The sequence below is a fragment of the Mobula hypostoma genome, chromosome 5 (assembly GCF_963921235.1).
Source record: "Mobula hypostoma chromosome 5, sMobHyp1.1, whole genome shotgun sequence".
Taxonomy (NCBI): domain Eukaryota; kingdom Metazoa; phylum Chordata; class Chondrichthyes; order Myliobatiformes; family Myliobatidae; genus Mobula; species Mobula hypostoma.
This window is the reverse complement of record NC_086101.1, coordinates 164851595-164878506: the sequence shown is the minus strand read 5'-3', so window position 1 is coordinate 164878506 and position 26912 is coordinate 164851595. Positions and strand designations below refer to the sequence as shown.

The window sequence follows — 26912 nt, the reverse complement described above, 5'->3', positions numbered from 1 at the left end:
GAGTCAGCTGCACCTTTTCTCATTCCGTCACGCCCTGTTGAGCTTGAACTCACACGAGGTCATTGCCCACCCATCATCCATGTCAGCGCGGGAAGGAGATCAACTCCTCGAGCTTGCAAATGACGACGGGCTGAAAAGTATGTTTGACATAACATCTCTGCCGGCATTCTGGATCAAAGTCAAGGCTAAATATCCTGAGATAGCCATGAAAGCACTGAAAACGTTGCTTCCATTTCCAACGTATCTCTGCAATGAACGCAATGAAAACTAAATTGCGGAATAGGCTGGACATAAGGAACCCCATTCAAGAATCGCTGTCTCTCGTCACCCTTCGATAGGACCGTCTTGTTGCAGGGAAACAAGCCCAGGGCTCCCACTGATTCAGTGATATTGGTGTGTTGCGATGATTTTATATATTCATACGGGGAAAATATGTGCTGTGTGGTTAATATCCAAACGTTACTTAAAATGTTATGATGCTATATGATGCTATTGACTTACTTATATAACCATATAACAATTACAGCACGGAAACAGGTTATCTCGGCCTTTCTAGTCCATGCCGAACGCTACTCTCACCTAGTCCCACCGACCTGCATTCAGCCCATAACCCTCCATTCCTTTCCTGTCCATATACCTATCCAATTTTTCTTTAAATGATAATATCGAATCTGCTTCTGCCACTTCTACTGGAAGTTCGTTCAACACTTACTTCAAGCTCCCCTGATAATTGACTTATTACTATATTCACACGAGGAAAATATGCGCTGTGTTTAATATTAGATTCGTTAGATAAACCCTTTTAGAAACGAAATTGAGTGTATTAGCCACTTACCACCTATATTCCAGTCGTGATTAACACTACCCCCCACCTCCCAAACGGAGTCGTCAAAAACAATTTGCAGGGCAAAAAATCAGCACATACACGCATGTGCAAGTCACACATGCGCACTGGTGCCCGCGCAGGGCTTCATGGTCATTGTAGTCTTTCTCTGGGTAAACAACGTATTTGACTGCTACTCTTGTCCGCTGGAAACCCTACCGAATGTTGTCAATATTAAACTGGTTTGCAGTGCAAAAAAGGGTTGGGGACCCTTGGTCTAGACTCCCCCACTATAGGAAACTCCTCTCCATTTCCACTCTGTCCAGGCCTTTCAATATTCGATAGGTTTCAATGGGATTTCCTCCCCTCCATTCTTCTATAACTCCAATGAGTACAGTTCTAGAGCCATCAACCATTCTTCATAAGTTAACCCTTTCATTCTCAGGATTATTTTTGAGAACCCTCTCCAATGTCAGCATATCCTTTCTTAAACAAGGTGCCCAAACCTGCTCACCATATTTCAAGTGCAGTCTGATCAATGCCTTACAAAGCCTCAGCATTACATCCTTGCTTTTATATTCTAGTTATCTCAAAATGAATATTAACATTGCATTTGCCTTCCTTACCATCGACTCAACCTGCAAGGTAACCTTGAGGGAATCCTTTGCACCTCTGATTTCTGAATTTGCTCCCCATTCAGAAAAGAGTCCACACCTTTATTCCTTCTACCAAAGTGCACGACAATACACTTCTGTACACTGTATTCCATCTGTCACTTCTTTGCCCATTCTTTTAACCCGTCCAAGTCCTTCTGGAGACTCCGTTCTTCCTCAACACTTCCTAACCCTCCATCTATCTTTGCAGCATCCGCAAACTTGGCTACAAAGTCATCAGTTCTGTTATCTGACATATAATGTGAAAAGAAGCGGTCCCAATACTGACCCCTGCGAAACACCACTAGTCACTGGCTGCAACCAGAAAAGGCCACTTTTCTTCCCAATACTAAACTATTCTGCCACAAATTTCTATAGAAAGTTACAAACACTAGTGACTTTAAACTTGCCTGTGTCCGTGAAGCATATGTGGGAGGCTCCTCTGTAGGTTTCATGATTGCTGGCTGTGTACTGGGCATTGGAGGCTTTTCAACATTTCCTGGCGGTGGCTGTAAAAGTAAGTAGTTTATCAGACAACAATGCAACTTGATAGAATAAGCAGCTAAACCATGTTATAACATCACGAAACAAGAATTTAATTTTGCCACTTGAAGACTTGCAAATTGGAAAAGCTTGATCTCCATATTGTATAGCCTTGCTTGCATACCAGTTTGCATATCATGTAGATAATTGGCACGCAATATCTACAGATAATCCCAACCAACAGAAGGCCTCATTTAAATCTTGGAGTACAGGGAGTTCTGGAAACAGGAAATCTGATTACAGTACTGGAGTTTGGCTACCAAGAAATTAAGAGAATAGAGCAATATTGAAAAGGGAGAAAAATCAAGGCTGGGTGGCAGCAAACAAACTATTCTTAGCCTTTCATTTGTAATTTCAAGTGTAATAATTAGGTGTGGTGAGAACCCAGCAGGGGTCTCATGGTGGTGCAGCAAGTAGTGCTATTAGCTTAGTTGCAGGTTTGATCCTGACCAGGTTGATATCTGTATGGAGTCAACATATTCTCCAGTAAACACATGGTTTTCTTCTGATGCATCGATTTCCTCCCAGGCCCCAAACAGATGAGAGGTGACCTAACAGAGGTGGATAAGATGATGAGAGGCATTGATCGTGTGGATAGTCAGAGGATTTTTCCCCAGGGCTGAAATGGCTAGCGTGAGAGGGCACAGTTTTAAGGTGCCTGGAAGTAGGTACAGAGGAGATATCATGGGTAAGTTTGTTTGTTTGTTTGTTTTTTTACGCAGAGTGGTGAGTGCACGGAATGGGCTGCCGGCAACGGTGCTGGAGGCGGATACAATAGGGTCTTTTAAGAGACTCCTGGACAGGTACATGGAGCTCAGAAAAATAGAGGGCTATGGGTAACCCTAGGTAATTTCTCAGGCAAGGACATGTTCGGCACAGCTTTGTAGGCCGAAGGGCCTGTATTGTGCTGTAGGTTTTCTATGTGTCTACGTTTCTACGTTAACACAAACAAAACGACAGACGGCATCTATGGAAAAGAGTAAACAGTCGTTGTTTTGGGCTGAGATCCTTCATAGATACTACCTGGCCTGCTGAGTTCCTCCAGCATGTTGTGTGTGTTGCTATCATCCAGGTTTTGCTAAATGTAAGTATGAATTGACCAAGTTGTAAATAAACGCAGGATGCAGTTGAATTTGCAATCATCTGCATGTAGTTAGTTTAATAATTCTGATTAAAGTAACTGAAATGTTGATTTTTCCTCACTTTTTTTCTTTTATTTCACCTTCTTGTTTATAGCACCTTGCACTTCAATCATCCTTACTGTTGACTTCCTAATGGAGGAAACTTGACTGAGAAAGCAGTTGTGGGCCTAGGACACTGCTCCAAAGAACTCCTACAATGTCACCCTGGGGCCAAGGGGGTTGTTCCTTAACAATCGCAAACTATCTTCCTCTGTTCAAAGGCAACAAACACACAATGCTGGAGGAACTTAGGCAGCATTTACGATAATTATCAAACATTGAAGGTTTTAGTCCGAGACCCTTCATTGGGACTAGAAAACAAAATGAGAAGTCAGAGTATAGTGGTGGGGGAGGGGAGGAAGAAGTGCAAAGTAGTAGGTGATAGATAAAACCGGGAGGGGGGAGGGGTGAAGTAAAGAGTTGGGAAGTTGATTGCTGAAAGAGATAAAGGGCAGGAGGAGAGGGAATCTGATAGGAGAGGGTAGAAGATCATGGAAGAAAGGGAAGGAGGAGCATCAGAGGAAGGTGATGGACAATCAAGGAGACAGGAGAGCGAGGGAAACACAAATGGGGAATGGGGGTGGGGGGAAGGAGCAATTACTGGAAGTTCAAAAAAAATCAATGTTCATGCTATCAAGTTGGAGGCTACCCAGATTGAATACAAGGAGTTGCTCCTCCAACCGAAGTGAGACCTTTGTTCAAAATCCACTTCTTGCCACTGGAGAGTTTTTCCTAATATTTTCAAATATTAATGACCTCCTTGATCAGTCCTTGGATCAAATGCTGCTTCATCTACATGTTTGGAATTCCTTTTTTTGGGTGTTTAAGAACATAATCTAAAATAACATCCTCAAAGTTGATGAAATCAAAGTCATTGCTTGAAAGTAACAATTCTGTGAGTATAATCAGTTTATCAGCTATTTGAATCAATTGTGGGGTGAGCTCTGCCAATCACAAGTGCATTAATGAGAAGTACTTTGCAAGATCAATTGAAAATTGGAAGTGTTTTTATTGTGTTTTGTCTTTAGAAATTGAAATTCATGCTGTTATTGTTGCAGCAGTTTATACATTTAACAGGCTAGTTTTGCCATTTCACAGAGCAAACACATTCCGACAGATGTGGAATTAAAACTACCAGACTGGATGAGTAGCACAGCTTTATATTCTAAATGCAATTAATTAATTCAAATACAGAAGGAACAAAGACACTTGTTGATACAACTATACTTGCATTTGAAAATGGGTCAATTCGACAGTTGTCAAAAAACTAGATCCAAGGATTTATGATTGAAAATTTATGAATAGATGATCAAGAAGCCATCCATTTGGATGTAAAATTATACTAAGTCAAGTACAGTGCCTATAAAAAGTATTCACCCCCCCCCCTGGAAGTTTTCATGTTTTATTGTTTTGCAGCATTGAATTACAGTGGATTTAATTTGGCTTTTTTTGACACTGATCAACAGAAAAAAACTTCTTTCGTGTCAAAGTGAAAACAGATCTCTATAAAGTGATCTAAATTAATTATAAATATAAAACACAAAATAATTGATTAAGTACTCACCCCCTTCAAATCAGTATTTAGTAGATGCACCTTTGGCAGCAATTACAGTCTTGAGTCTGTGTGGATAGGTCTCTACCAGCTTTGCACATTTGGACACTACAATTTTACCCCATTCTTTATAAAACTGCCCAAGCTCTGTCAGATTGTGTGAGGATCATGACTGACAACCCTTTACAAGTCCAGCCACAAATTCTCAATTGGATTGAGGTCTGTACTCAGACTTGGCCTTTTCAGGACATTTACATTGCTGTTTTTAAGCCATTCCTATGTAGCTTTGGCTTACATTGTCTTGCTAGAAAACAAATCCCAAGTTGCAGTTCTTTTGCAGACTGCATCAGGTTTTCCTCCAGGATTTCCCTGTATTTTGCTGCATTCATTTTACCCTTTACCTTGACAAGCCTTCCAGGGCCTGCTGCAGTGAAGCATCCCCACAGCATGAGGCAGCCACCACCATGCTTCACAGTAGAGATGGCGTGTCTTTGATGATGTGTGGTGTGGTTTGATTTATGCCAAACGTAACGTTTAGCCTGATGGCCAAAAAGCTCAATTTTGGTTTCATCAGACCATAGAACCTTCTTCCAGCTAACTTCAGTGTCTCCCACATGCCTTCTGACAAACTCCAGCTGAGATTTCATTTTAGATTTTCTCCCCCCAGCAGTGGCTTTCTCTTTGCCACTGTCCATAAAGCTGCTACTGGTGAAGCACTGGGGCAACAGTTGTTGCAAGAACAGTCTCTCCCATCTCAGCCACTGAAGCTTGCAGCTCCTCCACAGTTGCCATAGGACTCCTGGTGGCCTCCCTCACTAGTCCCCTTCTTGCACGGTAACTTATTTTTTGAGGACTGCTCACTCTAGGCAGATTTACAGCTGTGCCATATTCTTTCCATTTCTTGATGATTGACTTAACTGTACTCCAAGGGATATTCAGTGACTTGGAAATATTTTTGTATCCATCCCCTGGTTTGTGCTTTTCAATAACCTTTTCACAGTTGCTTTGAGTTCTTTTGTCTTCATGGCCAGGATACAGACTCACCAGCAGTTGGACCTTCCAGATACAGGTGTATTTTTACTACAATCAATTGAAACACCTTGACTGTACACAGTGATCTCCATTTAACTAATTATGTGACTTCTAACACCAATTGGCTGCACCAGTGATGATTTGGTTGTCATATTAAAGGGAGCGAATACTTCTGCACTTAATTATTTTGTGTTTTATATTTGTAATTAATTTAGATTGCTTTGTACAGATCTGTTTCCACTTTGACAGTCTTTTTTCTGTTGATCAGTGTCACAAAAAGATAAATTAAATCCACTGTGATTCAATGTTGTAAAACAATAAAACATAAAAACTTCCAATGAGGTGAATACTTTTTATAGATGCTGTATATAGAAAAAGTTAGGCCTTAGGTAGAGTGTACTGTGTCTAACTCTGGACAATATAATTGTGGCTATAATCAAATATCCCAGAATGGATTGAGAAATACAGGACTTATAGAAACAGGGTATTCTCCTGAATGTTATGTTATGTTATGGGAAGTTAATAGGCTATGGGAGGTTAATGTTCTGGGAAGATTTAGTGCAACAGTTCAAACCCATGCTTCATTTTCAGAAACTAAGCTGAGAAAAGATTAAATGGCAGGGATGGTGTACAACTTACTACTAATGAGCAAAACCAACAGGTTGCTGCAATCTGAGATAAACTACATTAAAGAGTAGTAGCTGCAAAATAAATAGTTATAAAACAGAGAAATAGTGCAAGTTCATTTCGAAAGGGATTTAGCTACAAATCACAACTTACACTTCTGTCTAAAATTATATTGACTTCCCCTCAAGTGCCATCTACAGGTGTCCACAATTTTTTTAAAAAGTGTTTCAGATGCAAAGACTTTTGATACACTATTGTACCAGAAAATGTAACAGTTAAGATACTGTATTCTTCAACAAAAGTGAACATTACACTGAAACCTTGAGTGTTGCTGCTTACTAAGGCAAATAATCGGACAGCCAAAAGACTTTAAAGTTCACAAAAGGCCATAGGGCTGAAAGGCCTACTTTCTGCTGTCTTATTGTTTTAGCGAAACAAATCAATCATAAGTTACTAATCTACTGCATGAGATTGAACTGGTGAATATGGACTAATATAAAAAAGGCATCTGAATACATTTTACTTACCTCAGCTCTAACTCTAATGCACCTAAACAGTAATTATGTGTGTTTTAAGGACTAACCAGGCAATCACTATTTTGGGAGGAAGTCAGGTCTTTCACAGAAAAAGCTAACCAAATCAGATAAATGCACAGTGTATCTTCAAGTGCTCTGATCTAATAATTTCTGTAGTCCTAAAACTTATATGCCATTATTACTAGCCATTTTACATTATCACTTTTGAGTCAATGACCCCTATGGAATGCAATCCTAGGTAACTAGCACTTAAATGCTCTGATAGTTCTGTGTTGGTTATGTGTGGTCTCTGTAACATAATCTTTCTTCCATTTAATTCCTCTGATGTGGAATGTTTGATAGTCACACTTGGCAGATACATGCTCTCATCCTTGTAGAAGCACATAGAAATAATTTGAAGTTTTCATACTTTGCGCCCATCTGTGAAAGGATTGTATTCCTCTAATGCTGGAGGAGGATTTCTTGTCACTTGTGTAACTGATGGATCCTAGGATAAAAATGAAAAAAAAATCAATAATTGCAGAAGTTTTGTATTCTGAATATTTAATTACAAATCATAATTTGTTCCTCTGCCTAAAATTATGCTGACTTCGCCTCAGGTGCCATCTAATCTTTCTCAATAGGCTGCTAAGCAAGCCTTGCTCTGACGAATACAATGGAATTTGAATAACTACATATATTAAAATAAACTATGACGGTATGAGCAAGAATAAATAGAGTAAAATAACAGATCAGTCTGCTGGAATTGGAATAGATAAAGATGAACAAGAGCAAACCAGGATTTGGTGGACAGTGGAAAGGTAGGAAAGAAAGAGAAACAAAATTAAGCTGTTGTTTTAGGGGCAGAATAAAAAAAGAGATAATCCAGCAACTTTCCACTTAGTTTGACTATTTCAGATAATCAGTTTTTAAAAAAATACAAAAGGGAACCTTAACAACAGGAATTCTGCAGATGCTGGAAATTCAAGCAACACACATCAAAGTTGCTGGTAAACGCAGCAGGCCAGGCAGCATCTATTGGAAGAGTTTCAGTCGACGTTTCAGGCCGAGACCCTTCGTCAGGACTAACTGAAGGAAGAGTTAGTAAGAGATCTCTTAGATCTGGAAGAAAATCTAAAAGTAAAGATACAGAAGCTATATAGTCAAGATAAACTCCAGATTTAAACACAATCTATGTTTGTGCATTAATCCTAGTAGAATAAAGAAAGGAGCATGGGGAAATCATTGCTGCTCAGTAAGCTACAAGTTTTATGCCAGGTCTGAGATCTTCATGTTTTCTCTGAAATGTACAAAGGGATCTCAGACCTGGCTGCATCACTGTCTGGTACAGAGTGGCCACTGCACAGGATCGGAAAAAGCTGCATAAAGTTGTAAAGTCAGCTGACTCCATCATGGACATTAGTCTCCCCAGCATCCAGAACACCTTCAAAAGGCGATGCCTCAAAAAGGCAACACCCAACATCAAGGACCTCCATCACCCAGGACATGCCTTCTTCTCATTGGTACCATCAGGGAAGTGATACGAGAGCCTGAAAACACACACTCAATGTTTCAAGAACAGCTTCCTACCCTCAACCATGTTTCTGAATGGACAATGAACCCAAGAACACTACCTCAGTATTTTTCACCTCTATTTTTGAACTACTTATTTATAGTCATAGTCATACTTTATTAATCCCGGAGGAAATTGGTTTTCGTTAAAATTGGTTTCGTTATTTTGTATATGCATTCTTAAAGTAATTTATAATTTTAATCACGTATTGTAATGTACTGCTGCCGCAAAACAACAAATTTCACGATAAATGCCAGAGATTTTAAACCTGATTCTGATAAGGCTGCACTAATGTATTGATTATGAAATTCACCACGTACTTCAAAATCTATCTTTGCTGAGAGGTGACTCCTAAGGTACTAGAAGTGTTCCATCTTCTCCAGGCTTACACTTTTATCAATGAAGCAAGGATAGATAAAGATAACTTTACAAATTGGTATAAAATTTTAAAAATGGTTAACTGGAACATCACTGGTGTTTTTGCTACCAACTTGATTAATTACATAATTTATCAGCACATTAAGCTGTGATACGCTTTAATGGAAGGTTAATCAAGATCTACTTTTGAAGAACAGATATTATAAGCCAGAAATATCATTGCCTGTATTAGAGTGAATTAACTATAACTACCTGGACAAACTTAAGAAAGCAGTTTAAAGAAAAGTTTAAAGGAGATTTATAAAGCAAGTTTATTTTAAATGTACATACTCAGCAGGTGGCAGGTGTCTGGAATGCACTGCCAGGGAAGGTTCTAGAAGTGGATACGATCGCACTGTTTAAGAGGCACTTAAACAGATATACAAACAGGCAGAGAATAAAGGGATACAGATCTTGTGCAGGCAGATAGGATGAGCTTAGATTAGTATTATGGTTTACACAGACATGGTGGGCTGAAAAGCCTGTTTGTGTGCTGTACTGTTCTGTGCTCCAGATGATTAACGAGGGTAGAGTGGATGTTGTCAATATGGAACTACTATAAACAGCTCCAAATATCATTTACAATGAGGGAAACAGTTAATGATCCGGTTAACAATATTTTATCAGAACAGGAAAAAGTCCTATGTGTTTAAAGAGCAAGGAAGGGTTCCATGTTGGTCATGGGTACAAGGAAAAAAAAGAGGAAATATAAAAGGCCCACAATAGAGTGCAAGACAGTTGTAATTACATGCAAAAAGAAATGACAATAGTAATGGATAACACACACAAAATGGCAGAGGAACTCAGATGATCAGTTTAATGGCAATCCATTAGCATGGTAGTGAGTTAACTGTTGAAATATATCTTGCAAATTCTTCAAATTAATTTCGAAATGGGACTTACCACTAGAGAAAGCTAACATGACACTACATTAAACACTACTCTACAAGACTGGCTGAAGTATCTGAATGGATTCTAATAAGTTAACTGTACACAGCATAGCTTCTCAGAAATAGACAAGACATTTAGAAAAGTGTGAATCACTGGCATTAAAATGTGAGATACTGGAAATTTGAAATAAAAACAAAGTGCTGGAAATACTCAGCATGTTAGTTCTAAAAAAAGTTATTGATCTGAAATATTAATGCTTTTCCTCTCTCCTAACAGGTGCCCAAATCAAGAGTCATACCACACAAAAGCAGGATTTTTGGCTCACAATGTCAATGCCAACCAGCAAGTGCTCTTCTATACTAATCCCATTCATCACCACTTGGTCCTCTAGCCTCCATGCCTTAGGCAATTCACATCCTCTTCTAGATATTCCTTCAATAGTGACAGACTACCTGGCTTTATCACCTCCTCAATAGGTTCCTGCTTCTAAGCACCCTCTGAAAACTTTCCTCAAGCCCTTTCCAGCCCTACTACCTCTTACACTAACACACATAAAAATTGCTGGTGAATGCAGAAGGCCAGGCAGCATCTATAGGAAGAGGTACAGTCAACGTTTCAGGCCAAGACCCTTCGTCAGGACTAACTGAAAGAAGAGATAGTAAGAGATTTGCAAGGGGGAAGTGGAGGGGAAGATCCGAAATGATAGGAGAAGACAGGAGAGGGAGGGATGGAGCCAAGAGCTGGAAAGTTCATTGGCAAAAAGGATTATGAGGATCATTGGACGGGAGGCCTAGGGAGAAAGAAAGGGGGAGGGGGAAGCCCAGAGGATGGACAAGGAGTATAGTGAAGGGACAGAGGGAGAAAAAGGTGAGAGAGAAAAGAAAAAAAATTAATAATAATAAATAATGGATAATGGATAGGGTACACCTTATATTCCGTCTGGATAGCCTCCAACCTGATGGCATGAACAATGACTTCGCTAACTTCCATTAATACCCACCTCCCTTCGTACCCCATCCATTATTTATTTATTATTATTAATTTTTTTCCTTTTCTGATTTAATTTTGTCTCATATCCATGTCACAGAGAAAATACACCAGTTTTCAATGGGAGAAATTCAGAGTTCAGCAGAGGAGGACAAAGGGCTTAATTAGGAAGGGGAAAAAAGATTATGAGAGAAAACCGGCAGGGAACATAAAAACTGACTGTAAAAGCTTTTATAGATATGTGAAAAGAAAAAGATTGGTTAAGACAAATGTAGGTCCCCTACAGACAGAAACAGGTAAATTGATTATGTGGAGCAAGGACATGGCAGACCAATTGAATAATTACTTTGGTTCTGTCTTCACGAAGGAGGACATAAATAATCTTCTGGAAATAGTAGGGGACAGAGGGTCCAGTGAGATGGAGGAACTGAGGGAAATACATGTTAGTAGGGAAGTGGTGTTAGGTAAATTGAAGGGATTAAAGGCAGATAAATCCCCAGGGCCAGATGGTCTGCATCCCACAGTGCTCAAGGAAGTAGCCCAAGAAATAGTCGATGCATTAGTGATAATTTTTCAAAACTCTTTAGATTCTGGACTAGTTCCTGAGGATTGGAGGGTGGCTAATGTAACCCCACTTTTTAAAAAAGGAGAGAGAAACCAGGGAATTATAGACCGGTTAGCCTAACATCAGTGGTGGGGAAACTGCTAGAGTCAGTTATCAAAGATGTTGTAACAGCACATTTGGAAAGTGGTGAAATGATCGGACAAAGTCAGCATGGATTTGTGAAAGGAAAATCATGTCTGACGAATCTCATAGAATTTTTTTGAGGATGTAACTAGTAGAGTGGATAGGGGAGAACCAGTGGATGTGGTATATTTGGATTTTCAAAAGGCTTTTGACAAGGTCCCACACAGGAGATCAGTGTGCAAACTTAAAGCACACGATATTGGGTACCCCAAGGTATTGATGTGGATAGAGAATTGGTTGGCAGACCGGAAGCAAAGAGTGGGAATAAATGGGACCTTTTCATAATGGCAGGCAGTGACTAGTGGGGTACCACAAGGCTCAGTGCTGGGACCCCAGTTGTTTACAATATATATTAATGACTTGGATGAGGGAATTAAATGCAGCATCTCCAAGTTTGCGGATGACACGAAGCTGGGCGGCAGTGTTAGCTGTGAGGAGGATGCTAAGAGGATGCAGGGTGACTTGGGTAGGTTAGGTGAGTGGGCAAATTCATGGCAGATGCAATTTAATGTGGATAAATGTGAAGTTATCCACTTTGGTGGCAAAAACAGGAAAACAGATTATTATCTGAATGGTGGCCGATTAGGAAAAGGGGAGGTGCAACGAGACCTGGGTGTCATTATACACCAGTCATTGAAAGTGGGCACGCAGGTACAGCAGGCGGTGAAAAAGGCGAATGGTATGCTGGCATTTATAGCAAGAGGATTCGAGTACAGGAGCAGGGAGGTACTACTGCAGTTGTACAAGGCCTTGGTGAGACCACACCTGGAGTATTGTGTGCAGTTTTGGTCCCCTAATCTGAGGAACGACATCATTGCCATAGACGGAGTACAAAGAAGGTTCACCAGATTGATTCCTGGGATGGCAGGACTTTCATATGATGAAAGACTGGATGAACTAGGCTTATACTCGTTGGAATTTAGAAGATTGAGGGGGGATCTGATTGAAATGTATAAAATCCTAAAGGGATCGGACAGGCTAGATGCAGGAAGATTGTTCCAGATGTTGGGGAAGTCCAGAACGAGGGGTCACAATTTGAGGATAAAGGAAAACAACAGGAATTCTGCAGATGCTGGAAATTCAAGCAACATACATCAAAGTTGCTGGTGAACGCAGCAGGCCAAGCAGCATCCATAGGAAGAGGCGCAGTCGATGTTTCAGGCCGAGACCCTTCGTCAGGATAAAGGAGAAGCCTTTTAGGACTGAGATTAGGAAAAACTTCTTCACACAGAGAGTGGTGAATCTGTGGAATTCTCTGCCACAGGAAACAGTTGAGGCTAGTTCATTGGCTATATTTAAGATGGAGTTAGATATGGCCCTTGTGGCTAAAGGGATCGGGGGTATGGAGGGAAGGCTGGTACAGGGTTCTGAGTTGGATGATCAACCATGATCATACTGAATGGCGGTGCAGGCTAGAAGGGCCGAATGGCCTACTCCTGCACCTATTTTCTATGTTTCTAAATTAAAGAAGCAAATTAATCGCACAAATAAGACCATAAGACATAGGAGCTGAATTAGGCCATTCAGTCCATCAAGTCTGCTCCACCATTTCATCATGGCTGATCCCGGATCCCACTCAACTCCATATACCAGCCTTCTCACCATATCCTTTGATTCCCTGACTGATCAGGAAATGATCAACTTCCACCTTAAATATACGCACAGATTTGGCCTCCACTGCAGTCTGTGGCAGAGCATTCCACAGATTCACTACTCTCTGGCTAAAAAAAAACCTCCTTATGTCTGTTCTAAAGGGTCGCCCCTCAATTTTGAGGCTGTGCCCTCTAGTTCTGGATGCCCCCACCACATCCACCCTATCTAGTCCTTTCAACATTTGGTAAGTTTTAATGAGATCCCCCCACATTCTTCCATATTCCAGTGCGTACAGGTTCAAAGCTGTCAAATGCTTCTCATACGTTAACCCCTTCATTCCTGGAATCATCCTTGTGAACCTCCTCTGGACTCTCCCCAACGACAAATCCCTTCTGAGATATGGGGCCCCAAAAGTGTTGGCAATACTCCTTGCAGCCTGACTAATGTCTTATAAATGCTAAGCATCACCTCCTTGCTTTTATATTTGGTTCTCCTTGAAATAAATGCCGACATTACATTAACCTTCTTTACCACAGACTCAACCCGTAAATTAACCTTCTGGGAGTCTTGCACGAGGACTCCCAAGTCCCTCTAATGTTTCAACTTTCTCCCCACTTGGATAATAGTCCACACTATTGTTCCTTTTACCAAAATGCATTATCATACATTTCCCAACACTGTATTCCATCTGTCATTTTTCTCCATTCTTCTAATTTGTCTCAGTCCTGTTGTAATCGCATTGCTTCCTCAGCACTACCTACCCCCCCCACCTATCTTTCTATCATCTGCAAACTTTGCCACAAAGCCATCAATTCCATCATCTAAATCATTGACAAACAATGTGAAAAGTAGCAGTCCCAATACCGACCCCTGAGGAACACCACTAGTCACTGGTAGCCAAGCGGAAAAGGCCCCTTTTATTCCCACTCGCTGCCTCCTGCCTGTCAGCCATTTGGCTATCCATGCCTGTGTGATCTAATAGCCACTGTAGAAATGTGTTTGTAATGTTACCAAGCCTGGAATTTAAATCTTCCAGGATACTTTATTTCCAGAAAATAGGCAAAATGATAAAGGAGGCAGGGTAGTCCTGATGTTTAAGATTGGGGGTATGGCCAAAGGAAAGATTTTAGCAATAGAATCAGGTTTGGGTGGAACCAAAACAGAATAGGGAAGGAAAACATTAAATGGAGTCACAAACACTAATAGTAATGCAGGCCATTGTATGAATTAACAAAATTGAGACAGCTGTATCAATTGATAATTTCCACAATCTACATATAGGCCAGGCAAATTAAGTAAACAATAATTATAGAACATAGAATAGTACAGCACAGTACAGGCCCTTCGACCCACAATGTTGTGCCAACCCTTAAACCCTGCCTCCCATATAAGCCCCCACCTCAGATTCCTCCATATACCTGTCTAGTAGTCTCTTAAACTTCACTAGTGTATCTACCTCCACCACTGACTCAAGCAGTGTATTCCACGTACCAACCACTCTCTGAGTAAAAAAACATTCCTCTAATATCCCCTCTTGAACTTCCCACCCCTTACCTTAAAGCCATGTCCTCTTGTGTTGAGCAGTGGTGCCCTGGGGAAGAGGCGCTGGCTATCCACTCTATCTATTCCTCTTATTATCTTGTACACCTCTAACATGTCTCTTCTCATCCTCCTTCTCTCCAAAGAGTAAGGTCCTAGCTCCCTTAGTCTCCGATCATAATGCATACTCTCTAAACCAGGCAGCATTCTGGTAAATCTCCTCTGTACCCTTTCCAATGCTTCCACATCCTTCCTATAGTGAGGCTACCAGAACTGGACACAGTACTCCAAGTGTGGCCTAACCAGAGTTTTACAGAGCTGCATCATTACATCGTGACTCTTAAACTCTATCCCTCGACTTATGGAAGCTAACACCCCATAAGCTTTCTTAACTACCCTATCCACCTGTGAGGCAACTTTCAGGGATCTGTGGACATGTACCCCCAGATCCCTCTGCTCCTCCACACTACCAAGTACCCTGCCATTTACTTTGTACTCTGCCTTGGAGTTTGTCCTTCCAAAGTGTACCACCTCACACTTCTCCGGGTTGAACTCCAGCTGCCACTTCTCAGCCCACTTCTGCATCCTATCAATGTCTCTCTACAATCTTTGACAATCCTCTACACTATCTACAACACCACCAACCTTTGTGTCATCTGCAAACTTGCCAACCCACCCATCTACCCCCACATCCAGGTCGTTAATAAATTATGTGGAGAATTTATGAGATGTACAATATATTTCTTTAAGATTAGTCTGTGGGAGGAACCAATGAGGGAACAGGACCAGTTTGGATCTAGTACTGTGATCACCTTGCCTAAAGATAATTGATGAACAGGTAGTTAAAAGCCTTGAGGGAAGTGATTGTTAGAGTGATTTTTGGGTTTAGGTCATTTACATTTAGCAAGTGGCTTTGGCTACCAGTCTTCTGTTCCTTGACAATGTATTGTGGATTCAGTTTGGAATAATGGATTTCTAAAAGCCCAGTATGTAGCTTCAAAAGAAGGCATTGTCTATACTTTGTAAATATGGAATTGTCCTTTGTGTTTAGCAAATAAATATCGAGCCCCATGTTGGGCCAACAGACCTTTCCACCGAAAGCGTCTCCGTATGATGCCTGCTGTATCTGGTTTTGTCGAATAGAGAAGCTGCTTTGTATCTACCAGTAACTCTCTCCGGTGATTTCATTCACGCAACAACTGTGATGGTAATAAATCACTGAAGTATGAGTTATGGGATGGCTATTGTTTAATAGGTAGCTATATTTTTTAAAAGTAAACAGCCAGTAAGGAATGGCTAATATTGGGCATTAATAGATAGTAAGTGATGGCACTCACTTTTACTGCAGCTACATCCATTTGGAAGCATCTGCCATATCAATTGCTAAATACCTGTCAGACTTGCAACACTGAATGAATACAAATTTCCATCAACTAAAGCACTGCAGCTATTGGCATCAGTCCCCATCACAAGTTTCCAGCCATTTAGTCAGTTGAAACCAGCTGTCTTCTCAGCAACTACTTGAAACAGAACCAGACATTAGCAGAAGCTGGCGTCACAAAGACTTAATTTTGGACATCATTTGAGCCATCACTTCACTTTTGCTTCGGCTCGTCTGTGTCTTTCATTGAAAACTACTGCATTTCACGTATTTACTGTGATTGCCTGCAAGAAAATGAATCTCAGGGCTGTATATGGTGACATACGTGTACTTTGATAATAAATTTTGAACTTTGCTACTGAAAACTATGTAGTCTTTTTATTATTTCAAAATCCAACCCCTTCCAAGGCCTTCCTCATTCTGCTTTTGGTAATCTTGCAGTCAATTTGAAGCTCATTTGCCAGTATCTAGGGTAATAAAGACTGGTGAGAGATTCTAGCCGCTGAATTGGGCAGGAACTTTTACATGGAAAGACTCAGAAACTAGTGTTCAGCAGCAAATATGGTAATTGGATGAAGAACAATGCAATAATGATCTGAGATTTTTCTGATGCAAATAGGAGTAACAAAACCACAAAACAGGGACTAGCCAAGGGGAGTGACTGAGAATAAATATTAGCAAATTTGTGGTTAGGTTAGATAACCATTAAACCATAAGACATAGGAGCAGAACTAGGTCATTTGGACAGTTGCGTCTACTCCAAGATTTCATCATGGCTGATCCATTTTCCCTATCAACACCATTCTCCTGCTTTCTACCCGTGACCTTTCAAGCTTTGATTAATCAAGAACCTATCAACCTCAGCCTTAAATACACCCAATCACCTGGCATCTACAACTGCTTGTGGCAACGAATTCCACAGATTCACCACTCTTGGGTAAAGAAATTCATTCTCAACTGTATTCTAAATGATCATCCCTCTATTCTGAGGCTGTGCCCTCTGCTTTCAGACTCTCCCGCTATAGGAAAAACCCTCTTCACATCTATCTACACCTTTCAACATTTGTTAAGTTTCAATGAGATTTCTTTCCCCCATCCCCCCCCTCCCCAATACTAAAGAAGACCCAGAGCCATCAAACACTCCTTGTGTTATAACCCTTTCATTCCTGGAATTATTTTCGTGAACCTCCCCTGAACCCCATTCAATGTCAGCACATCCTTTCTTAGATAAGAGGCTGAAAGACTGCTCACAATAGTCTACAGACCATAGAAATCTACAGCACATTACAGGTCCAACGGCCCACAATGTTGTGCTGACTATGTAACCTATTCTAGAAACTGCCTAGAATTTCCCTACCACATAACCCTCCATTTTCCTAAGCTCCGTGTACCTCTCCCTGAGTCTCTTAAAAGAGCCTATTGTATCTGCCTTTACCAGTGTCGCTGGCAATGCACTCCATGCACCCACCACTCTCTGTGTGGAAAAACTTCCCTCTGACATCCCCCTTGTACCTACTTTGAAGCACCTTAAAACTATGCCCCCTCATGTTAGCCATTTCAGCCCTGGAAAAAGCCTCTGGCTATCCACACGATCAATGCCTCTCATCATCTTGTATACCTCTGTCAGGTCACCGCTCATCCTCCATCGCTCCAAGGAGAAAAGGCCAAATTCACTCAACCTATTCTCATAAGGCATGCTCTCTAATCCAGGCCACATCCTTGTAAATCACCTCTGCACTCTCTCTATAGAATCCACATCTTTCCTGTAATGAGGTGACCCAGAACTGAACACAGTGCTCCAAGTAGGGTCTAACTAAGTTCTTATATAGCTTTAGCATTACCTCATGGCTCTTGAACTCAATCCCACAGTTGATGAAGGCCATCACACCATACAACTTCTTAACAACATTGTCAACCTACGCAGCAGCTTTGAGTGTCCTACGGACAAGGACCCAAGATCTTGCTGATCCTCCACACTGCCAAGAGTCTTACCATTAATATTATATTCTGTCTTCAAATTTGACCTACTGAAATGAATCACTTCACACTTATCTGGGTTGAACTCCATCTGCCACTTCTCAGCCCAGTTCCGCATCCTATCAATGCCCCTCTGTACCATCTGACAATTCTCCAGGCAATCCACAACACCCCGAACTTCTGTGTCATCAGCAAACTTACTAACCCACCCTTCTACTTCCTCATCCAGGTCATTTATAAAAAAAATTTCACAAAGAGGAGGGGTCCCAGAACAGATCCCTGTGGAATACCACTGGTTACCATCCAGGGAGACCTCACCAGTGCCTTATAAAGCCTCAGCATTAAATCCTTGCTTTTATATTCTAGTCTTCTCAAAATGAATGCTAACATTGCATTTGCCTTCCTCAACACCAACTCAACCTGCAAGTTAACCTTTAGAGAATCCTGCATGAGGACTCCCAAGTCCAATTACACCATGGATTTGTAAAATTTTCTGTTTTGAAAATACTAAGTACTTTTATTCCTTTTAGAAAAGCACATGACCATACACTTCCTGATACTATTCCATCTGCCACTTCTTTGCCCACTCTCCTAATGTGGCTAAATCTTTCTGCAGCCTCCTTCCTTCCTCAACATTACTTGCCCCTCCACCTATCTTTCCATCATCCACAAACTTGGCCGCAGGTCCATCAATTTTGTCATCCAAATCATTAATATATCATGTAAAAAGAAGCGGTCCTAATACCAACCCCTGCATAACGCCACTAATCGGCAACAGCCAACCAGAAAAGGCTCCCTTTATTCCCACTCTTTGCCTCTTGCCAATTATCCAATCCTCATGCTAGTATCTTTCCTGTAATATGGGCTCTTACCTTGTTAAGTAGCCTCATGTGCAGCGAATTGTCGAAGGCCTTCTGAAAATCTAAGTAAACAACATCCATTGACTCTGTCAATCCTGTATGTTACTTCCTTGAACAATTTCAACAGAATTCAGGTAAGATTTTCCCTTAAGGAAACTATGCAGACTTTGGCCTATTTTATCGTGCCTCCGAATACCCTGAAAAATCATCCTTGACAATCAACTCTAATGTCTTCACAACCACTGAGGTCAGGCTAACCGGCCCATAATTTTCTTTCTTCTGCCTTCCTCCCTTCTTGCTCGGTATTCTAGTCCAATCCTTAAACTGCAGACCCAGAACTTTGGGACCATCTTCCAACAGCATCGAGGGAGAGAGAGAGACCATCACAATCCAATACCTTCCTCCAGCAACAGTGAGGAGAAGACTGGTAGATGGTGCTGAACACTCGCTCACCTTGATGCTTCAATCCTCCTTAGCGCTCTAATCGGTGAGAAATGCAGTTGATCATGTAGACACCCTGGCAGTCGCTCACTCAGACAATGATATAATCCAAAAAGTCACCACAATTCATGCAAGCCATGCAGAAGAGTATTTGCTGATAACTACACAATGCTCAATTCCATTGGCAATTGCTCAGCATAAGCATCAATGTATATCGCTACATGTTAAACCCCAGGCAACATTTAAGCAAAGCTCAAAGTGGCAAATGACATCTGTGCCTAAGTGCCAGTCAATGACTATTTTGAAGAATATATCCATCCAACCATGGTGATGATAATGCCATTGAATATCAAATTGTCCTTCATCAGTACCATGAGTCACCATCAATTAGAAGCTCAGTGGACCATCCACAAAAATACACTGGCGACAAGAGTGGGTCAAATACTTGGGTATCAAGAGACAAGGCTACCCAAAGTTCCTCTACTATCTCAGACACACAGCTCAAGAATAGATTAAATTGGCTAAATGAGTGCTCTAAGAACTTAATGTTTACACCACTTTAAAAAAAATCAACTGACTTGATGGGCCATTCCCTCCACCAGTAATGCATGGTAACAGTAACAAAATGCATCTACACTACTCCAACAGCACTCTCAAATCCACAACCTCTACCATCAAATGACATGGCAGTAGCAGACACAGGAGCACTACCATCTATTTGATGGCACTGGGCCTGTACTTACTGGAATTAAGAAGGATGAGGGGGGAATCACTGAATCTATCAAATGTTGAAAGGCCTCGATAATGTGGATGTGCAAAGGATGTTTCCTATGGCGGGAATGCCCAAGACTAGAGAGCACAGCCTTAGAATAGAGGGCTGTGCATTTAGAATAGAGATGAGAAATTTCCTTAGCCAGAGAGTGGGGAACCTGTGTAATTTGTTGCAAGTCACTGGGTAAATTGATTAATAATTATTTCTCATATCTTGGGATTAAAATTACTTGTAAATACAAAGATTTATTTAAGACTAATTTTTTACCCTTAATTGATCATATTACTCAACTTTCATCTAAATGGTTTCCATTATATTTAACTTTGATTGGTCGTATTAATGCAGTTAAGATGTTTATTCTGCCAAAATTTTTATATATATTTCAGGCATTACCGATTTTTGTTCCAAAATCATTTTTTTGATAAAGTTGACTCTAAAATTTCTTCATTTATTTGGCAAAATAAAAACCCGAGATTGGGTAAAATACATTTACAGAAAGCCAAGAGAGATGGAGTAGAGTCTAGCATTACCTAACTTTAGATTCTATTATTGGGCAATTAATATTTGACATATGAAATTTTGGTTACTTGACCAAGATACACTATCCATTCCTAAATGGGTAGTATTGGAATTACAATCTGCTCAGGGCTATGCACTTGGCTCTATTTTAGGTTCCTCTCTTCCTTTTGATTTGAAACGCCTCAAACTGGTCTCTAACCCGATAGTTAAATATACCTTGCGTATTTGGTTTCAATTCAGAAAATTTTTTGACCTCAACCAATTTGGGCTAGCGATTCCTATTTTAGGTAACATTTTTTCCTCCCTCTTTCACGGATCGTGCATTTCAAATTTGGAAGACTAAGGGTATTTCACGGTTTTTGGATTTATTTTTAGATGGTTCCCTTATGTCTTTTGAACAATTATCTAATAAATATAATTTACCAAGAATACATTTTTTTAGATATCTACAAGTTAGAAATTTCCTAAGTACTATACTTTCTTCCTTTCCAATGCTCCCTCCTACATATATTTTAGATATTATAATTAACCTTAATCCATGTCAGAAAGGTGCAATGGCTATTACTTATAATATTATTATGAAACTTAGGAAAGCTCCATTTGATAAGATTAGGTCAGATTGGGAACAAGAATTGGGTTCTATTATTTCCGTGGATGACTGGGGGCAGATTTTACAATTAGTTAATACTTCCTCTATCTGTGCTAAACATTCCCTAATTCAATTTAAAGTTGTTCATAGAGCACATATGTCCAAAGATAAATTAGCTCGTTTTTATTCTAATATTAATCCTTTTTGTGATAGATGTCCGGGGCAGATAGCCTCTATAACTCATATGTTTTGGTCTTGTCCTACTCTGGAAACTTTTTGGAGAGACATTTTTAATATTATCTCAAAGGTATTGAATATAGATATCTCTCCTCATCCTATTACTGCTATCTTTGGATTACCTAAAATTTCCAGTAATCTTTCCCCTTCAGCCCGTAGAATGATTGCATTTCTTACTTTAATGGCGAAAAGATGTATCTTACAACATTGTAAAGAGCCTAATGCTCCAACTACCTTTTTTTGGTTTTCCCAGATGATATTATGCTTAAATTTGGAGAAAATTAGAAGTAATCTTTATGATTCCTCACTTAAATTTGAACAGACCTAGAGATCTTTTATTCAATATTTTCATTTAATGTAATTTTTTTTCTCTTTTGTTCCATATTTATATTCCCTTCTTGCCTTTTTTGAACTTTTTAATGGAGGTCGGGTTTGAGGACGTGATTTTAAGTTCTTTAACTCTACCTGTTTCCAAGTTAGCCCATTGCTTTGCTTTGCTTTTAGTTTAGTTGCACGGTGGGTTTTTTTTGGGGTCTTTTTTTGGGGTTTTTTTCCTTTTCTCTATTGAAATATATATATATAAAAATTAGTATACTATTATTTTACCATATTATTTTATGTTTAAATTGCACTGTTTGTATCAATTTTTTCTTCTGTATTAATATCTCCTGTAATTTCTAACAGTGTATTAGTGCCTTTATGGTTTACCCTTTGTATACTTATTCAATAAAAAGATTTAAAAAGAAAGAAAGAAAGTCACTGGGTATATTTAAGGCAGAAGTTGACAGATTCTTGATTAGGCAGGGCATGAAGGGATATGGGGAGAAGGCAGGAGATTGGGGCTGAGAGAGAAATGGATCAGCCATGATGAAATGGCAGAGCAGACTCAATGGGCCAAATGGCCTAACTCTTCTCCTGTATCTTATGTCTATACAGGTGTGTGGACATATGATTAAGAAGCAGAAAACTACGGAATGATAATTCAATTACTGGAAGGCAGGAATACATTGGAAATGTCTCAGCTGATGCTGACACAATGGGCTGAATGGCCCTCTTCAGTGTGCAAGTACCTTTTAAATGATCTGACTCTTTACAACAATATAAAGGGTGGGGGAAGGGAAAGAAAGTGGAATGCTCAAAACAATAAATCAATAATCAGCCTCAATGTCACTCCCAAAACATTTAGCCAACTTTCTGGCTGTTGTGTATCCAAGAATAAAATGTTATACATTTCAATAAGCCACCGAGTCACACAACCTTTCTCTAATCTCCCAACCGATCTTTTCTTAGCTTATTTCTCATTTACCTAATGTCCATTCAAGGGGAAAATAAATACCAAGAAAACTGTCAGTTTTCAAATGCACACTAACAATACCCACCAAGCTGTTTAACACACTTCACCCATGCATTTTCTCATTTTTTACAAACAAGAGATTCTGCAAATGCTGGAAATCTTGAGCAATACACAAAATGCCGGAGGAACTCAGCAGATCAGGCAGAATCTATGGAGGGAAATAAAACAGCTAATGTTGACTGATGCCTTGTTTTTCTTCCCCCTCCACTGTTTCACCGATATCCGGAAAATTTCTTCAGCCAAACACTGAAGGCAGAGCATCTTAGTGAAAGGAGAACAATGCACAATCATTGAATTGGTCTTTCTTGGTAGGCTCTTATCAGAAGTGGTGACCAAAACAGAGAGCCCAACATTTCTGAATGAAAGTCATTTATTTGTTCCCACCCCATAAAATGTGTGCCTGGCAAAGATAAACTGATAATGTCAAGAAACACTTAGGAGCTTGGACTACTCTGTAGATTCCTGGGGTCAGCTGGCAGCCTCAAGGCCAGGCAGTCAATGTCAAGAATGCTTGTTTATTTTCCACTTAGGTGTACTTTTCAACAAAAATACATTGTTACAGCTTCATAAAGCACCTAGAATACTTGGTGCCTCCTGAAAATTACTATTCCAGGGATTTGTACAAGACTTTAAAATGAGATCCTGTCTGTTCTCAACTTGACTAAGATCACCATGCTACCTTTTAATAAATGGCTCCAAAACTGATTATCTTGACATTACAGAACTACTTTGTATACATCACTTGCTGTGGACAAACTGACCACTAAGAGCAAAATAGGTTATTTGGCCTTTCAGGTCAGTTATACCATTCAACAAGATCATGGCTGATCTTGTACATCATCAAGATCATGGCTGGTTTCCTGCCCTTATATTCATAATACTCAGAAATCTGGCAGTCTGTTTTGCATGCAATCAATAACTGAGCCCTAAACAACCTATTTGGGTAATGAATTCCAAAGATTCATCACTTCATGAATTATTAAAAATAAATGCACCATCAGCCCAAACTCTTATTTTGAGATGGAGTCGATACCCATCTATTCCCTCACCATTTCTGTCCTGTCAAACCCTCTAAGCATTTTGTCTTAGGGAGCTCATCTCTTACTTCTAAACAAAAGACAACAGAAGTCTGGCCTACAAAATCTCTTTTTGTATGACTGATCATTGCAGGAACATTGTGTGCATCTTTGCAGCAATCATTGTACATAATTTATTTCTATAAACAAGCAGAGCAACATTCCAGATTGCAGCTTGAAGAGGCCATATGCATATTGTAAGATTGAGCAGCACATTAGTATAGTTAGTAGAGATGCTGCCTTAGTGACCAAGATTCATGCCTGATGTCTGGTGCTGAGTGAAGTTTCACATTGCTTTGCAATGCCTTTGGTTTTCTCCACATTCTTCAGATTGCTGGCAAATTAACTGGCCACTGTAAATTACTCCCAGTATGCTGGCAAGTGGCAAAATGTTTATAAAAGTGTAGGGAAATTAACAAGGAACTAGTGTAAATTTGTACTTGATAACTGGCATAGAGTTGGTGTGCTACAGAGCATGTTTTCATATTTTATGGGCATCTTTATTCTTACATTTAAATCTTTTTGCTACAAAAGGCCAATATTCTCTGACTTTTGCACCTACATGGTAGCTTGAAGTAACAATGACTTCCAGGTAACTTTGGACATCATTGTTTCTCCAAAATTTCTCACCTTTGAAAATTCTCAGAATATCTGCTCCTTTGTTCTGCTGAAGCAGATAACGTCATGTTTTCAACCTTGTACTCCACCTGTCTACAACTGGTCTAAATTATAAGCTATCTTCAAAAGTTTTGCGGTGGCTGTAAAATCCTTTGGACCATTCTAGGAATTGCATGAAAATCAGTGCATACACACACCTTTTAAAAATAAAATCTAGTTTTTCCCTTGCTTAGCAGAGAAAAGAACGTTAATTTCTTATACAGTTTGGTCGCATTGCAACTTTAACGTCAGCAACTTTCAGAAGTGGTGCACCATACTGGCTTATGTTCACCACTGTTGCCAAATGACTTGGTGTCAAATTTTCTTTGACACCGCTCTTCGTTGGAGCCTCGTGACGTCTAAGTACATTAAAAGAACATTATAAACACACGTTGTTATTCTTCGCCTGTTTCTCAGCATTCTGCACCTCCGGGAACAGGAGTGCCCGCAAAAACAAATGGGGGACCCTCGGAGCGAGGCGTCTGCGACGATCACTTCGTCCTCCGCGCGCGACTGTCGAGCTCGACACGGCGAACACCCCCATCGGGGTTGACATATTTAAAAACCCCAACAGACAACTCGGTTGCTGCAAGATGTCAGTGGCGGAGACAGGGATATCATAATTCATTCGCTGACACCACGCCCCCCATTCAATATAGCGCTCCCTCCCCCCCCTCAAAATGGTGGGACTCTTACACCCCCCCCCATTCCTCACCCGATCCACCTCTCACCCCCACCCAACATTCTTTCCTCTCCACCAACCTCAAGACACTGGCGCATCCTCTCGCCCAAGATCTTCCTTCCTCCTTCGGTTCCCCCTTCTCCGAAGACCCACTCGGTCCCGCTGTCACCTCAGCACCCCTGCGCTGGCCGCCGACAAACAATATTTTCACACGACAGCGGCAAAATGCGGCATCGCTTACCTTGAAAGGATTGTTGAATTCTGGATCCGCGAAAGGATTGCTGTCGAAGTCCGACATGTTCCGCGCTGTCTAATGGCTCCCTCCGCTCCGCGTCAATTCCACCAGCGCCGATTAACGGGTTTCTCCCTACCCCCGCTGTAACCTGCACTCGGTTCACATTAGAGAATGAGAAAATGGCGGCACCGGAAGTGACTGCGAGAGGGTCGGGTGGGTTACATTACGTCATTCTTCCCGTGCGCCAGTCAGGCCCGGCGGAGGCCGATGGCAGCTAGTCTGGGAGCTGAGGGGCAGTCGCTGCCTGCAAATTCATCCTAAATCCTCTGTGCGCATATGTGGCCCGTGGGGCTGCAGCTCTATTGTCACTTCAGTGAATACGGCGGCGGCGAGCCTCTGAGACCTCCACGTCTTTCCACAGAAAATGTATCCCTCCACAGTTGCTGCCCGACGTGCTGAGTATTACCAGCCTTTTCTACTTTCGTTTCAGTTACTCGGCGGCTGCGGTTTGTCGTAGCAAGCGACCCGCTGGAAGAATTTGAACAGCATCTGTGGGAGAAAAAGAGAATGTCGACATTTTTGTTTGAAATCCTGCGTCAGGGTCAGGACTGGATCAGCTGTAGTCTTGTTTATTGTTGTCAGTTGTTTCTGCATCTTACAGCAAATGCGTTGGTACTGGTGACTTAGGAAATGACATTAAAATGTCTATGAAAAGCAAAGTGTAGTGTTCTGATGATAATAAAAAAAAGCTACAAACAGATGAACGTTCATGGGCAAGTTGAGTGAAAAATATGTCAAAAAGAAAGGAATGGCAATGGGGAAGTAAAGAACCAGCAACGTGAAGGAAAGAAATAGGCTAGTACAACATAGTTTTGAGAAACAAGATTCAATATATCTGTCACACAAATGCAATTGGGCTCAAAAAGATCGAGAATAACTACAGGAGACTAGGAGCATTGCATTGCCCAACTCACTCCAGCTCTGTTGGACAGGGAACACTATCTCAGATGTCCAGAGATAGGAAACAAAGGTGACTGAGAACCAAAATGTGGTCTCCCCTCATAGTCATAGTCATACTTTATTGATCCCGGGGGAAATTGGTTTTCGTTACAGTTGCACCATAAATAATTAAATAGTAATAAAATCATAAATAATTAAATAGTGATATGTAAATTATGCCAGGAAATAAGTCCAGGACCAGCCTATTCTCTCTGGGTGTCTGACCCTCCAAGGGAGGAGTTGTAAAGTTTGATGGCCACAGGCAGGAATGACTGCCTATGATGCTCTGTATTGCATCTCGGTGGAATGAGTCTCTGGCTGAATGTACTCCTGTGCCCAACCAGTGCATTATGTAGTGGATGGGAGACATTGACCAAGATGGCATGCAACTTGGACAGCATCCTCTTCTCAGACACCGCCGTCAGAGAGTCCAATTCCATCCCCACAACATCACTGGCC

General features: G+C 40.7%; 1 protein-coding gene across 1 annotated transcript in view; it reads right to left on the bottom strand.

The window, feature by feature from the left end:
- Window positions 1-26162, bottom strand: part of scamp1 (secretory carrier membrane protein 1) — a 46564-nt gene extending 20402 nt beyond the window's left edge. The window contains exons 1-3 of the mRNA XM_063049312.1: window positions 25461-26162; window positions 7357-7434; window positions 1887-1985 (exon numbers count right to left, since the gene is read on the bottom strand). Of these exons, the coding sequence (XP_062905382.1) occupies window positions 1887-1985; window positions 7357-7434; window positions 25461-25517 (234 nt within the window). The 5' untranslated portion in view covers window positions 25518-26162. The remainder of the gene's footprint in view (window positions 1-1886; window positions 1986-7356; window positions 7435-25460) is intronic.
- Window positions 26163-26912: the final 750 nt, after the last annotated feature.